Source organism: Heliangelus exortis, chromosome 9 (genome assembly GCF_036169615.1).
Source record: "Heliangelus exortis chromosome 9, bHelExo1.hap1, whole genome shotgun sequence".
Lineage (NCBI taxonomy): Eukaryota > Metazoa > Chordata > Aves > Apodiformes > Trochilidae > Heliangelus > Heliangelus exortis.
The window spans coordinates 11,468,762-11,481,922 of record NC_092430.1 but is presented as its reverse complement, the minus strand read 5'-3'; the positions used below and the strand labels follow the sequence as shown (position 1 = coordinate 11,481,922).

The 13,161-nt window shown below is 36.6% G+C and overlaps 2 protein-coding genes across 7 annotated transcripts in view; both read left to right on the top strand.

Moving 5' to 3' along the window:
* The window catches only part of XRN1 (5'-3' exoribonuclease 1), a 33,675-nt gene extending 26,571 nt beyond the window's left edge, over window positions 1-7,104 (top strand). For 2 of the 4 annotated variants that reach the window (XM_071752145.1, XM_071752147.1), the window contains exons 35-43: window positions 302-366; window positions 670-780; window positions 1,135-1,257; window positions 1,565-1,721; window positions 2,020-2,198; window positions 2,415-2,528; window positions 2,609-2,732; window positions 3,748-3,899; window positions 4,099-7,104. In XM_071752145.1, coding sequence (XP_071608246.1) covers window positions 302-366; window positions 670-780; window positions 1,135-1,257; window positions 1,565-1,721; window positions 2,020-2,198; window positions 2,415-2,528; window positions 2,609-2,732; window positions 3,748-3,899; window positions 4,099-4,392 — 1,319 coding nt within the window. In that variant the 3' untranslated portion in view covers window positions 4,393-7,104. The remainder of the gene's footprint in view (window positions 1-301; window positions 367-669; window positions 781-1,134; window positions 1,258-1,564; window positions 1,722-2,019; window positions 2,199-2,414; window positions 2,529-2,608; window positions 2,733-3,747; window positions 3,900-4,098) is intronic. The other 2 variants (XM_071752146.1, XM_071752148.1) reach the window with 2 other exon arrangements.
* A 1,505-nt stretch (window positions 7,105-8,609) lies between these two features.
* On the top strand, window positions 8,610-13,130 carry LOC139799791 (uncharacterized). 3 transcript variants are annotated; one of them, XM_071752152.1, is made up of 3 exons: window positions 8,610-8,694; window positions 11,475-11,555; window positions 12,803-13,130. In XM_071752152.1, exons 1-3 carry the CDS (start codon window positions 8,690-8,692, stop codon window positions 13,128-13,130), a joined length of 414 nt encoding a protein of 137 aa, XP_071608253.1. In that variant the 5' UTR covers window positions 8,610-8,689. The 3 variants fall into 3 exon arrangements, 2 of the variants coding, with proteins under 2 accessions (XP_071608253.1, XP_071608252.1); XR_011727472.1 differs by lacking the exon at window positions 8,610-8,694 and adding an exon at window positions 10,218-10,336 and having other exon boundaries at window positions 12,803-12,939; XM_071752151.1 differs by lacking the exon at window positions 8,610-8,694 and adding an exon at window positions 10,496-10,930.
* The last annotated feature ends 31 nt before the right edge of the window (window positions 13,131-13,161 follow it).

Below are 13,161 nucleotides of genomic sequence, written 5' to 3'. Positions count from 1 at the left end.
ATTTATGTTGACCTTCCACCTATCTGATATAAAAAAAAACCAAACCAACCAAAGAAAACAACACACTTTGTTTTAAAGTTTGCTATCATATTTGTAGAATATAAAATTATATATATATTGTATGTACTTTATCCTACAAGAAGAGCATACGCTAAATGACCTGCTAATTATGAATTAAACATTTGATGCAATCATTCATATTAATGCATCTCTGTGTACTTGTGTGAAGTTACTGGTTTTTTTGAGTCTTGATCATTGCTATGATTTTAAGACCATTTCAGAAGAATGCATTCTTTTGTAGTTAAAGAAGATTCCAGAGTTACAAGAGGTGAAAATCATTCACATAATAGAATACCAAACAAACAGGTAATTTCTTTTGTACCAAGTAAATATATTATTTTCTTTTCATTTTACTCTGATCTGATTTATCATTTTATAGATTTTTCTTTAGCCAGTTTCTTAGTTGATTCTTTTAGTAGGTAACTAATAGGGTGTAGCAAAGGATTTTCATATTCTTCTTAGACTGTAAAAGCTATGTTATAATGACAAAACATAGATGCGAGGTTTTCAGTAAGCTGTGTGAAAGCTATTGGCAGATGCATGTCTAATGATGGTGTTATGAGGTAGGGAGTATGAGTACTCAATAATAAATGCCGTTCTTTATTTCAGAATTTTGCAGATGTGAATAAGTACAATGTCAAACTTTTGAAGAGGAATGAAAGTCCCAACATTCCTGTAATTCAGAAAGCTGCTGTTAAGGGTCCTTGTGCAGCTGGAAAGGTAAGACCTAGGTAGTAGATTTCCTTGTGTGCATGTTGACTAACTTAATTTTCCAGTCCATGTTGTTCCAATTATTCCTGACCACCTGTGTTCAAATTCAAGTTTATAACAGATACAAGACAAACGTGTATAACCTTTATCATTCTTTTAATAATTTCTTATTGGTCAATACTTGCATCTTTTTAGCATACAAAACTTGATGTAGCATCGGGGTGTCTGTTCACACTCTAAGCAGACATGACTGTGATCTGCCCGAGCTAAGAGAAAAAGATGAGCGTAAAATAAATTTCAAACTAATAAACCTTTCCTCTTGCATCTGCTTTTAATTTTACTGTTTTTTAAATTTATTTTAAGGACAATGAACTTGAGAGTTTTCTAGCTTCTTTGAAAATTTCCAAAGAAAATGAAGTGCAGACTTATTCCAAGGAGCAGAGAGCTGCAAATGAAGAACGTCAGTCACCACAATCATTTGCTATGGTCTGTATACTGCAGAAATCATTAAATTGCCATTTAGCATCTGCTATCTTACTATTAGTGCTTCTATTTAAAGAATTTCCATGCAACGTCATACTGCCTTTTTAAACATATTGATGATTTGTTTAGCTGTTCTCAAAGAGAAGTAAAACCCACATGTGTTTATGCTGAGATACTGTTATCTGTGCTTTGATAAAATGTTACTGTTAGGAAAACAGTCAGATTTTTTTACCAATTATGATAATCACAGTTGGTAAGGTAAAGTTATCTGAATGCTGTTATGCCTCTGAATGTTTTTTTATTTTTAAAGAAAGGAACACAAATGCTCAAAGAGATTTTGAAGATAGATGGTTCTGACCAGGAGACAAGGAATGAAGTCAAATCGCAAGTTAATGATGTTCCTGCTCCCCCTAGAAGCCAAGATTGCCATGGAGCTGCCCTGCAAAACAGACAAGCAAAAAAAATGGGTATGCTTCGAGATTAGTTCGTGAGTTCAGAGCTTTACCTTGTAGTGACATTTTAGATCATAGATGACAGCATTGTAATGATCTTCAAAATATAGTAATAAAATGTGCATCTTTTTAAGTGCCACTTCTTTAGATCTAAAAATCTCTTTATAGTTAATCTCCTGTGTTTTATTAATCAAATATGGAAATGTCAGAAAAAAGATCAAGTACACTTTTTTTTCTGTTAATACCAGTTGCTATCCTTTCCGTGCAGGACATGTTTGTGATACAGGTTTGTTTGTTTGTTTCCTGTTGTCAGCTGCTTATATAAATAAAGTTCATACCAGTGGAGCCCCTCAGAACTCATCAGCACTGGAAATTGAAGGTCACCCTTTTGGTTGTCCACAGCCTGCACTGTCTACAGTTTCTGAACTTTCTCATGTTTGTTCTCTTGTTGGAATGTCGCAACCAGATTTCTCTTTCTTAAGAACACCACAGGTAAAAGGCTTTTCTGTAAAAGTTCAAGTTCTCAACTTTTTTTCAATTTTCTTATATTAAATATTTGAAATGAGCACTTGAAATCCCTGTAAAAAATTAACCTTAACACCTTTTGTTGCCTTTTTTCAAATCAAGCAAATCCTCTGTATCTCTGTTTGCCAGCAATACAGATTCCCTCAGAAATCTTACCACATGAATCTTATCTCATTTTTGTAGACTATGACAGTTTGTCATATAAAGTTATCGAATGGTTTGTTGATTCATGGACCTCAGTGCCATTCCGAAGCTGAAGCAAAGGAGAAAGCTGCACTTCTTGCTTTACAGCATTTGGTGAGAATTGGAAGAGTCTTTTAAAATTTTGTCTCTTTTGCATTGTGTCCATTAGCAATCCTCTGTTTCCTTCTTCATAGAGTTCTATAGGAGTAAACTTCCCTTTGCCTCCACCTTTGCCTCCACCAATGTTTCCAAATTATCAACCACTGGGAGTTCCTGTACCACCTGGATCTATTCCTCCAGTATTTGCACAGCCCCCTGGTAAGTATTTCACTAGTACCCATTTCAAATATTGTACGTTTACCCTATAGTTGTACTAGTTCTTTCTATGAAAACTAATACCTTCAGAAAAGCCCCATTGTTTTTTGTCTATGTAGTTGTTTGTCTGAACTGCTTTGAAAGCAGTTCATGAGCCTCTTCTCTTCCATATGCATACAAATTAATTCAATTGAAAGAATCACAGCATTCCCAGTTATTTCTTTTACTCAAGAATGCGCTTGTTCATTCAGACTTAGTTGGGTTTTTGGCAGTTTTTTCCCTTCAAAACAACAATAATTACTTAAAACTGATAGTCTAGAATTTGTAAGAAAGACCTTCCTTTATTTTCTACATGGATTTTTTCCCCCTGTTAATATGGGGGGAAGAAAAGTTAATGTTATTAACTTAACATTAAAGTATAGTTAATGCTTATACATGCATTAGTTTATTTGTTTATAACGAGCTTTCACTGATGAAGTGCTGCATCACAGTCCTGTTGTACAGTGTCAGACATTAGCATGGTAAGTAACCCCCCAAAATCACTAAAAATCCTGGTGATGTTTCTGGTTCCTGTCTATTTTGTATTCTACTAAAGCTCACATTCACAGATAGTAATGAATGAGTCAGCACCGTTGTAGCATCCTAGTAACCCATACAGCTACTGCTTTTCACTGGGGTTTCTGTGTTGCTGACTTGTTTCAAAAGATTCCCTGAACTTGCATCCTTCTACCAATACACTTCACTCAGCTGAGAATGTCGTAAGTTATGTGAGCTCTGAAATGCGTTGCCCTTAACTGTGATGTCATCCAAGTGTAGTTTTGTAAAGCAGAACTGTTTCATATTTTTTAGTAATAAATACTTGCCTATTTTCAAGTCAATATGAAGAATATGAGGTTTGACTGGAAAGCAAAACTACATGCAGACAAATGTAGTTGGGGTATCTTTGAGGCTGTGGGGTTGTGGGGAGGTGATAACCTCTTTTTGAGGAAAGAGAGCTAAAAGTTACTTATTTTCACAGCTAATGTAATGCCTCCTTCATCTCACATGTTTGGTCCAGTATCCTGGGGAAATCCAGTGCCTAAACATTATTATCCTGGCTCCTATCCAGGAAATATGTCTCTTGCAGGAACTATACCAGTTGGTTCTCACAACCAGTTTATACCTCTTCAGGTAAGATTGGCAGATTTGTTTTAATATTCTATTTTTGTAAAGAGGTGTGCCTACATGATGAATGCAACAGCAACCCCGCTGTGAAGCTCTATTTAGTGTTTGAAAGTTGTTGTAGTAAATTGTATGCATGTGTTCTGGAAGTGAAATATTTGCAGTTTTTTGAGTGCATTCTGTTAAATAATATTTATTTAATTTAAAGGTAACTAAAAAAAGGGCTGCTAGCAAGAAAAACTTTGAGTTCAAGGAGTTTCAGAGTTCCCCTCAAGCTGCACCACTAAAGAATGAACAGCCAGTGTCTTCTGACCACATTCAGCAAGATAGTTCTTCAGCTCCTTTAAAAGCTCCTCAAGCTGCTCAATCCACTGTTTCATTTCAAGACAATGTGGCTACTCCAGCTGTTCCTCATAACAAATCAACACCAAACACTTCCAGCAAGCCAAGAAAGCCAAGAAAGCTGGCTGTCAATTTTGGCGCACCAAAATCTTCAGAATAAAGATGGTAGCTAGGTGTATTTTGTCTTTAACTCTTCCCCCATTGTTACGTTCTATGATTTAAAAAATCAGAAAGCTCTATGAAAAAGACCAGCATTTTAAGTATAGTATAGTGTAGAATGATCTACATTTTATTCGCTATTATTTCCTGGTTGTTAGGAAAACTACGAAAATCATGGTAATACTTAATTCCTTTGACTTAAATGAGCAAAAGCCAGGAAATGCTGAGTTAAGGTTACCATGCCATTCATTGTGCCTAGGTTTCTGAACAGTGGCTTACAGACTATACTGGGTAAGCAGCAATAACAGTGGCTACCTTAATTCAGAATTGCTGTGCTTTTGGGGAGGGATATGGAACCGTAATAAGTTGGGCATCTAACATTGCTTAATATGACATCTTGTATTCTAGCTTATTTTTAAATAGTGTAATAAGACAGAAAGGACAAGCTATTTAAATGTAGATTTTATATTGGCTCTTAGGGTCCTTTTGAGTTGAATCACTATGACTCAAACCTTACAGTGGAACTGCCAGATTTGCTTTACCTATGGGCTGCTAAGTTTATAACCAGAGGGCAACAACTTTATAGCTTTGAAAATGTAGATGTTATTGTATATCTAGTATTAGAGTGGCAAAAAGTGGTTGCTGATGCAGGATTTGTCCCAGGAGATAAATTTATAGGATGTATTGCATTAAAAAATATATTTGCAAAGTAGAGACCTCTTTCATAAAGTGTGTTTATTTTTTTAAATTTAGCAACATTATGAATGTCATTGTTTTCTTATAGTAAGGTAAGGTAATGTAGTTATTTGCTACAGATCTTCATAGTCTCCTAAAATGCTAATGAAATCCTGATTTTTTTTTTTTCAAAATTGTAAAAGTGGCCAGAGATTGAAAATGTCCATTCGTCTGGTATGGCTGTCAGTTATGTTTGTCCATTATGCTTTGTCTATTTCTCCCTGTAACAGTTTGCTTCCTGAAACATTTTCTGTGGTAGGTTATTTTTTTGTTGTTAGTGATTTTGAATAATTACTTCTTTAGTTCTCTAATAGGAATTTTGTGGAGCCATTTTATTACCAGGAACTGCCACTATTGGTTTCATAAGAATACTCAGGAAAAAAGCTGGCTCAATCATTCTTAATTCACATAGGAAAAAAAGAAGGTGTAAATGTCCCAGTACTATTTTTAGTCATCTTTAAACTATAATATGTGTATTTTTCTTAATGACATTAATAAGAAATCTAGAATCTAAGAAAAGATTGGAAACATCAGTTAGTGCTGTTACAGACATTGATTGAATATAATTTTTCTTCTTTAATCTGTTCCAGAAACAACATTGTTCCTGTAAGGCCCAGGAAGCTTTAGAAATAAAGTGTTCTTTTGTGATTCATTGTGTTGCCTCCAAATAGAACAGTTCCCCAACCTGCCTCCATGTCTTGATGTAGTACTGTATTAGAGGATTTTTTTGCATTGATTTCCCCAAGACAGTTGTTGCCTCGAAAGTATTTGTAGAATAGCAGCAGGCCCTATAAAAAAGGATCACAGAGGTAAAAGCAAAATTAAGAAATTTTATTTCATTTTACATATTATCACAAACCTTGTAGAATTGTTTGCTTACATTTTTTTAATACATTGATTTTATTGTTCTCTTTATAGCCATCTAGTCTCAAGAGTGTTTAAAGCCATATTCCATAAAGGGAAAGTTGTATGTTTTGGTGATTTATGATCATTAGCAACACAAGACCGACACAATGCTGACATGGCAGTATTTTAGAAGTGTTTATGTGAAATTTAGTTTTGAGAGACAGAGGTTAGTTCCCTGTAGTGCACATGAGTGCACATGATCATCAAAGGAAACTTCTTTTTAGAAATTCCTGTGATGGAGATTAGACTACGTTTAGGTCTTGTGTCACAGAAATTTGACGTATTTATGGCAAAGTTTAGGAAGTTGAGACAGTATACTCTTTAACACCAGTAAATACAGCATTTTTTATTATTAATTAATTCCTTCAGACTAAGACTACATCTCCCTCTTAAGGTAGAAGTCCTCTATTTTATATATACGGCTGAATAAACACTTCATTCTGTAGCTGCTGCATATTGTATTAGTGCTTGGTTTTTAGTTTATATTCCATGATACTGACTGCCTGGTGCCCAATTAATTACAGTTTTACATGTCCTGGTAGATGTGACATCTGCATTGATCTATGCCATGTCCCCTGTGATTTCAGTTTTATATTTTAACAAGATGATTATGTTTAATACATACAGATATAAATTTAACCATTTTTTTTTTTTCATAGATAAAAAGTATTTTGTAAGCACTGGAGTTTTTCATTATATCTTATACAGAGCAGTATTTTACTAAAAAAAACCCCAAAAAAACAGAAGGGAAGACTTTTATGTGTGCATTTTTGTAGTTTCTGATTTTTTAAAAATAATTTTTCATTGTTTATCTGCCAAGTGAAATGTTTTAAATTTGCATATGAATGGATACAGAATGTATTTTTTGTGCTGTTTAGTGTTAAGTGTGCATTTGCATATTTTTAGCATGTAGTTGCACAAAGGACTGTGCAAAGATATTTTAAAATATGAATATATGATACACTGAAGGAAAAACATTCGTAAAGTTAAATGCTATATAAAACCTTAATGCAATAGAATAATTTTATAAATTGTGTCTGTGTCTGCTTGGATTAAATATTGAAATAAGAAACATTGCTTATTTTCACTGTGTTATTTCCAAATACTATGTGGGAACTTCTGCATGCTCCAAACCCTAATTTTAAGATATAATTTAAATCTCAGAGCCCAATTTCTGTCATTCTTAGAGCAGCAGCTGCCCCCCTCTGAGCTGCTTCTTGATGGCTTTCAACTACTACTCAGTTAAAGGTTAAAGGTTGGTTAAAAAGGCTGTTGGTCATTTTGCAATTAGAATCATTTATCTAGATGCCCATCTTGCAAAATTCCTTTGTCCTCTGTCACCCAATTAGATTTGGGAAAAGAAAACGAAACAACTATAAGAAATGCAGTAAGATGAATTTCAAGCCAGTTCAGTCCTAGTGCTTCTTAACAGGGTGCAGAACCAGTGGATGGCTGGAAAATATGTGGAACCATGGATACCTGGAAATATTTAGCAACTTTTTTCTGTACATTGTGCTGAGATTTTTTTCTAGAGTACAGGAGTAATAGTTACCTCATTTATAAGAAGGCTTCTGAATGAGGCATAATGACAAACTGTACTAAGAGCAGTGTAATGTGTCTGAATTTCTTTTAGACAAATGGCAAGTTAAATTTCATAATTGGATTTCCTCCTCTCCAATAATGGCGTATTTTTAAAACCAAAATTGACAAATTGCTGTTATTAAATTTTACCCTTATTTTAGAGAGAGTAGGTGATGTGCCCAGTTTTGTTCTCTTTGACCAGTTGTCTCTCAGGTTATGTTCAAACTCTTCTTGTTCCCTTTTAAAGCATAATGAACACTGTAGTCATGCTGGTTAATTCTTAGTACCTTTCTGTGAGTTACAAAATTTTTTAGGATCTGTCTTGTCAGCTGCAGTTCCAGCTTTTCCTGTAGAGAGATGTTCCTTGCCTTCTTGTAGATTATTGTGTGAATTAGCTTGTATAAAGCAAATAGCATACAGAATGGAGTGCACTCTTAGCATGGCCAGCTGCTGCAACTTTGCTTAACACTGTTCTGCAGAGAACAGTCTTGGTGGGATATGCATTCGGATCATATTACTCAACATGGAGATACCATCTTGCATTTCTTAAGATGTCTTCAAATTATTAGTCAATGGACTTTAAAGTACTGTAGTTACCCTGCACAGCAGGTTCTGTCTTGTTACTTTTCCCATCTTGATATATAGCCATAAAGAAAATTTTTAACCAAGTTAAGGTTTACCTTAAATATATCAATTTATATTTAAAAAATCAGGTATGGACGCTTCCATTCAAAAATTAAGTTACTTTTGTTCAATTCAGTTTAGTTCATCTGAGCTACTATATAGATGACCCCTGAGAGTGAGGAATTTGAAAGAAGGAATGGTTGCTTACAGGAAGGGATTTTAAAGTTCTTTTTGAGATACGATCTCCATATGTATTCCATAATTGGCTTCCTTACTACTGAGAGACAGTTATGTTCTTCTCTTTCTGTCTCTGGAAAGGGGACACAGTGACACCAAGGGCATAAGGGCAGTCTGAATACACACTCTTGGCCAAAAGAATCCAAATTCATGTGCATGAGGACCCATGAATATTGAGACTGTAACTGATAATATATTTTGAAGAATTGGATATCATGAGGTAAGTAGCTGTTTATTAACAGAAGAATCTGTGGTTCTAACAACAGTTCTTTATTGCTGCCAATTTTTGATGGGACATTTACTCTTTACGAAAGTTCATAATGGCCCTTAGTCCTGTATTTTGTGTAATGGCAAGAAAGACAAAGTCTGGCAATCAAAAGCCAAAATATAATTTCTGTGTCATGTAACAATAGTAGTAAAATTCAAAGTTGGGAACTTTTAGCATGTTGAGAGTACAGGATAAAGCAATAACTGTGATTTCAGTTCAGGTAAGTGATCTATTTCAGAGTAACCTAGACATGGTTTAGATTTAGCACTAATTTGGGATAGAACCTGACATTTACTGTTAGCTGCTGATGTTTCTTCTAGTACTTACATATCTGAAACAGCTGAAATCGTTCGTCAGTCATTGAAACTTAACTCAGCAGGGCAAAGGGAGAGCATGCTGATGGAGCCAAAGTTGACTGATATATTGAGATGAATTTAAACACTTTGTGTATTAATTTTTTTCCTTTTCTTCCTCCTTGCTTTATTTTTTAGATTTTTTGTTTTTGTTTTCTTTTAAGTGGAACAATAGTTCATACGTGTTTTTTCATCCATTTAACCTCTGATATATCTGTATCTTCTTCTTAGAACTTCACTCATGTCCTTTTTCCTCTCACTATTTTTAGATATTTTTTTCCTGTAAATTTCCAGACTTTGAAATAAATGTTGTTTTAAAGAGCTGTTTAGCCCTGGATTTTCCAGGGTCAGATGACAATTGCACACACATAGATATGTACAGAGATGGGTCTCAAGACTGTTAATGTGCCAAAGTTACTCATAGTCCACACTATTATTCCTTAAAAGGCATTCAGGGGCTCATGCACATTATCTTTTATATAGACATTGCATATCTCCAAATGTTAATGTTGTTTAAACTTAATGTTGGCTTAGAACTTGTTTCTCCTGAAGTTTACCTCATTTTCTGGCAAAGGTTACCTCTTTCACAGAGCTGGCAGAAAGGAGGGTCTGTGTGTGCCTCAGGCACAATACAAAGCCTCATATATGTGGGGACAGTTTTGATGTGCAGTTCTCTAGTGAAAATGCTGGCTTAACCAGTCTCACTGCTTATTCCTACTGGATCCTGCTGAACTGTTTGTATCTTGACATATTATGAACCAAATCAAGGAATTAATCTGAATTGAACTCTTTCAGACCGATAGTTCTTCATGGAGCCACAGGAACAGCTGTGTTGGTACAAGAGTTTGCACTTTGAGGCTGGGATGATTTAGCAACAATGAACTGCTTAAGAAACATCCCATCACTGCCTGAGTTTCACTGCACACATGAAGCTAAAATGCTAGGTTAGCTGTTACTGCATGTGGCCCTGTCTGTTGACTAAAGTGAGAGTGTGAAGTTCTGGCAAGTGTACATGAGGAACTGCTCAGAATGGTAATAATCATTGCAGCAAAATTTGACAAAAGGTCATTGCTTTCATTTTGTTAAGTTTCCAGGCAAGGCTTAATGAATGATGTACTTGACTGATGGTGCAATAGGAAGTAGTGGGCTCGTTCTTACTTCAGTGCAAATGGACCCTATTCAATTCAAAGGACCCTATGATAAGTGCTTTCATAATGTTAAAACTTGTTAAAATGGCAAAGGTAAGGAAATGGGTAAAATGATAAATAAGAGGTCTATCACAACAGAAATGTACCTGAGAATACCTTTATTTAAAAGAAAAAAAGCTAACCATTCCAAATATAATTAAATTAATAATTTTGAAATTTAAATTAATAATCTGGTCTGAGAAAATGTTAAGATTGTGTTTTCTTTGTAGTAGTTGGGTCTGCTGGATCCATAGCACTCCCATTTCCTGAGGCCTGCCTGGCTGTCTGGGGCAAACCCCTCTTGCTTGGCATCCTCTAAAGTGTATGTGTTGCTGACTGCAACGTGCTAAATATGGTGACATTGCTTACAAATATTTGCTATAAATTACCCACAGTAGGGGTTTCACCATTGCCAGTGATGGAGGTTCTTTTTCCTGATGTTCTGGCATTTGTTTGGTTTTACTTAAACTCTTTATTTTGGTACAGCATTGGACAGGTCCCTGGAGTGCCTCCATTCCTTTGGTTTGATACTCCACTAAAAGATAAGTCCAGTCATGCTTTCCAGAGACCAAAGAAACTGAGGATTTCAGCAGACAAGATGCAGAAGTTTGGGATATGGCTGCTGCAGAAACTGGTGTGTGACTCCAGGTGTGTGAATTCTCTCCCTTCTAAACACGGGATGTGGTACTTGCATGCTCTCACTCACACAGGAAGATGAGGGTGTGGCAGTAGAGGTTACCCAGGCTTGGTACTACCATTGCAGTGCAGTATAGTGTAAGAAGAGGGTGACTGTGCATCTTCACTACAAAACCAATGTTTCTTGACTATGCTAAAATGAACTTGGGCCTTTTACCCATGTTGGCAGTAAGACTTTTCTCTGAGGGTGACAGAAATTTTAGATAGATGAAGAGTGACAGCGTGGGAATGGTATTACTTATGAGAAATTAGCATAAGGTAACACCAGGTAAGTCATGTATGGACAAGCTATGTGTGTCAGAAAACCTGTTGCCTCCTTTATTGCATTATTGTTATCACATCGCAGACTTAACAATAAAACCTGTATTTCACAAGACTCATAAATGGAGCAATATTTTAAAATGCTATGTAAGTGAGATTAAATATGGACTGCAACTATGTAAATTTGTTCATGTTACCTTTTTCCAGCATATATATTTATGGTGTTCTTTTTCAGGGTGCATTTAAGTTCTTATAAACAGAGTTTAGGATTTGCAAGAAGAAATTGGTCACTTCCATATGATACAGTGAGTCATGGGTATGTATTTGTTACCTTAAAAGCTTGTAAAAGAAAAAAGCTCATGTGCAACTCCATTTTTGTTTTCAAGTTTCGCTTCATCGTGCAGGGGGGCAGGCCTCGCTTGTATTGATACTGTAAAAGCATGAAGGATGCCTAGATGCATTGTCCCAATTTTGCTTAAGGTTTCTTATTTTTTTGAATGTCTGGAGAGCTCTTAGCCTTTTATACCAGTCACGTGTGTTGAATCTTATTTAGGGAGCTTTCTTCAAGAGTTTGAAATAATTACTTACTGAAACTAACAATTAAATGAGTTTGAAGAAAAACAGTCTTAAGCAAATAAAAAGTGTTTGGTTACTTTCTCTGACATAGGCATAATTAGCTGTATGCTAAAAGATTATAACTTGTCAAGCCGTAGTCAAAGAGAACATAAAAGTCAGAAGAGGTAAAGGGAGGAGAGGTAAAGGCCATTCCTTGGCCTTCTCTCTCACATGCTTTCTGTTCCCTGTGATCCAAACCTTTGTCCCAGTGACCTCTGCAACTGACCAGCTGAGGTGGGGAGCCACTCCTTATGTGGCTTTCATTGCCCTTAGTGTTCTGGGTTTAAAATCGAGTAGCATGACTGCTATCCCCCATAATATCTTTATGTTGTTCATAGGGGACTTGTAAAGAGGGACCAAGAAGAAGTGCAAGGGAAAAATATTTTCTATGTTGTTTTTTCCTTTTCCCACTGTAATTAAACAAGGGATTAAAACTAAGTGACTAATTAAATTAGGGTTAAAACTAAATTCTATTGAAAGTAATTTGAGGTTGATTGTCCTGAATTTTATTACATAACTGAGAATATTTAGGGTTGTTCTGTTTAAAAGCCCACCTCATCTAAGGGCACTGTGGGAACGTTTCTGTCACTAATTTTCTTCCACCAGTAATTTTGAACATGTTCACTTCTGTGAAGGAAGGTGTTGGCACAAGAGCATTGCTGCTGATGAAGACAGTTTGCTGATTTTTAGTTTGTTCCGTGACTTGCAGTATGTTCAGTGACAAATCCCAGGAGTGACTGTACCTTGCTGTTTGGTAAACACCTGCTTCTAGCTTACTTTTTTTTTTTTTCCGTATGGTAGGGCTGTAAGGAGGAATTGGGTTAGGTAGTTCAGGGGTGGTGTGACCAGCCTGAGGAAATGCTATGGGGATGCTCGTTCAATTCTGTCTGCTAGAACCCCTTTTACATTCGGTAGTTTTAATTAAAAGATTTTTGTGAATTTATATAGGAGCCATAGAGGCCAAAAAGAGGGGATATGGATCGGTGTTTTTCCTTGGAAAAAGGAACCTGGTCCCGACGGTCCGGACGCGCTGAGAGGGCAGGGTCGCGGCCCGGGAACCGCCAGCCCCAGTAACGTGGGTGTTGGCTCCGCCGCCGCCGGACTCTGCGACAGGGAGAGCTGCTCGGCTGTGCGGTGCAGCGCCGGTCTCCGCAGCCAGGCCGCGGCCTACGGAGCCCGATGCCCCCGGCGGCGGCGCCGTCCACCTGCTCTCCCAGCGGCATTGCCGTGCTGCGACCCGCCCCCCGCCACCGCACTCCCCGCGCCCATAGGCTGAACGGACGCCCGCCCCGTGGTGGGGCCGGGCT

Excerpts from the sequence above, each read along its gene's own strand:
- LOC139799791 (XM_071752151.1), top strand. The coding sequence starts at position 10,635 with ATGGTGACATTGCTTACAAATATTTGCTATAAATTACCCACAGTAGGG. Across the intron at positions 10,931-11,474 it reads AAACTGGTGTGTGACTCCAG|GGTGCATTTAAGTTCTTATA; the intron begins GTGTGTGAATTC and ends GTTCTTTTTCAG. Across the intron at positions 11,556-12,802 it reads TATGATACAGTGAGTCATGG|GAGCCATAGAGGCCAAAAAG; the intron begins GTATGTATTTGT and ends GAATTTATATAG.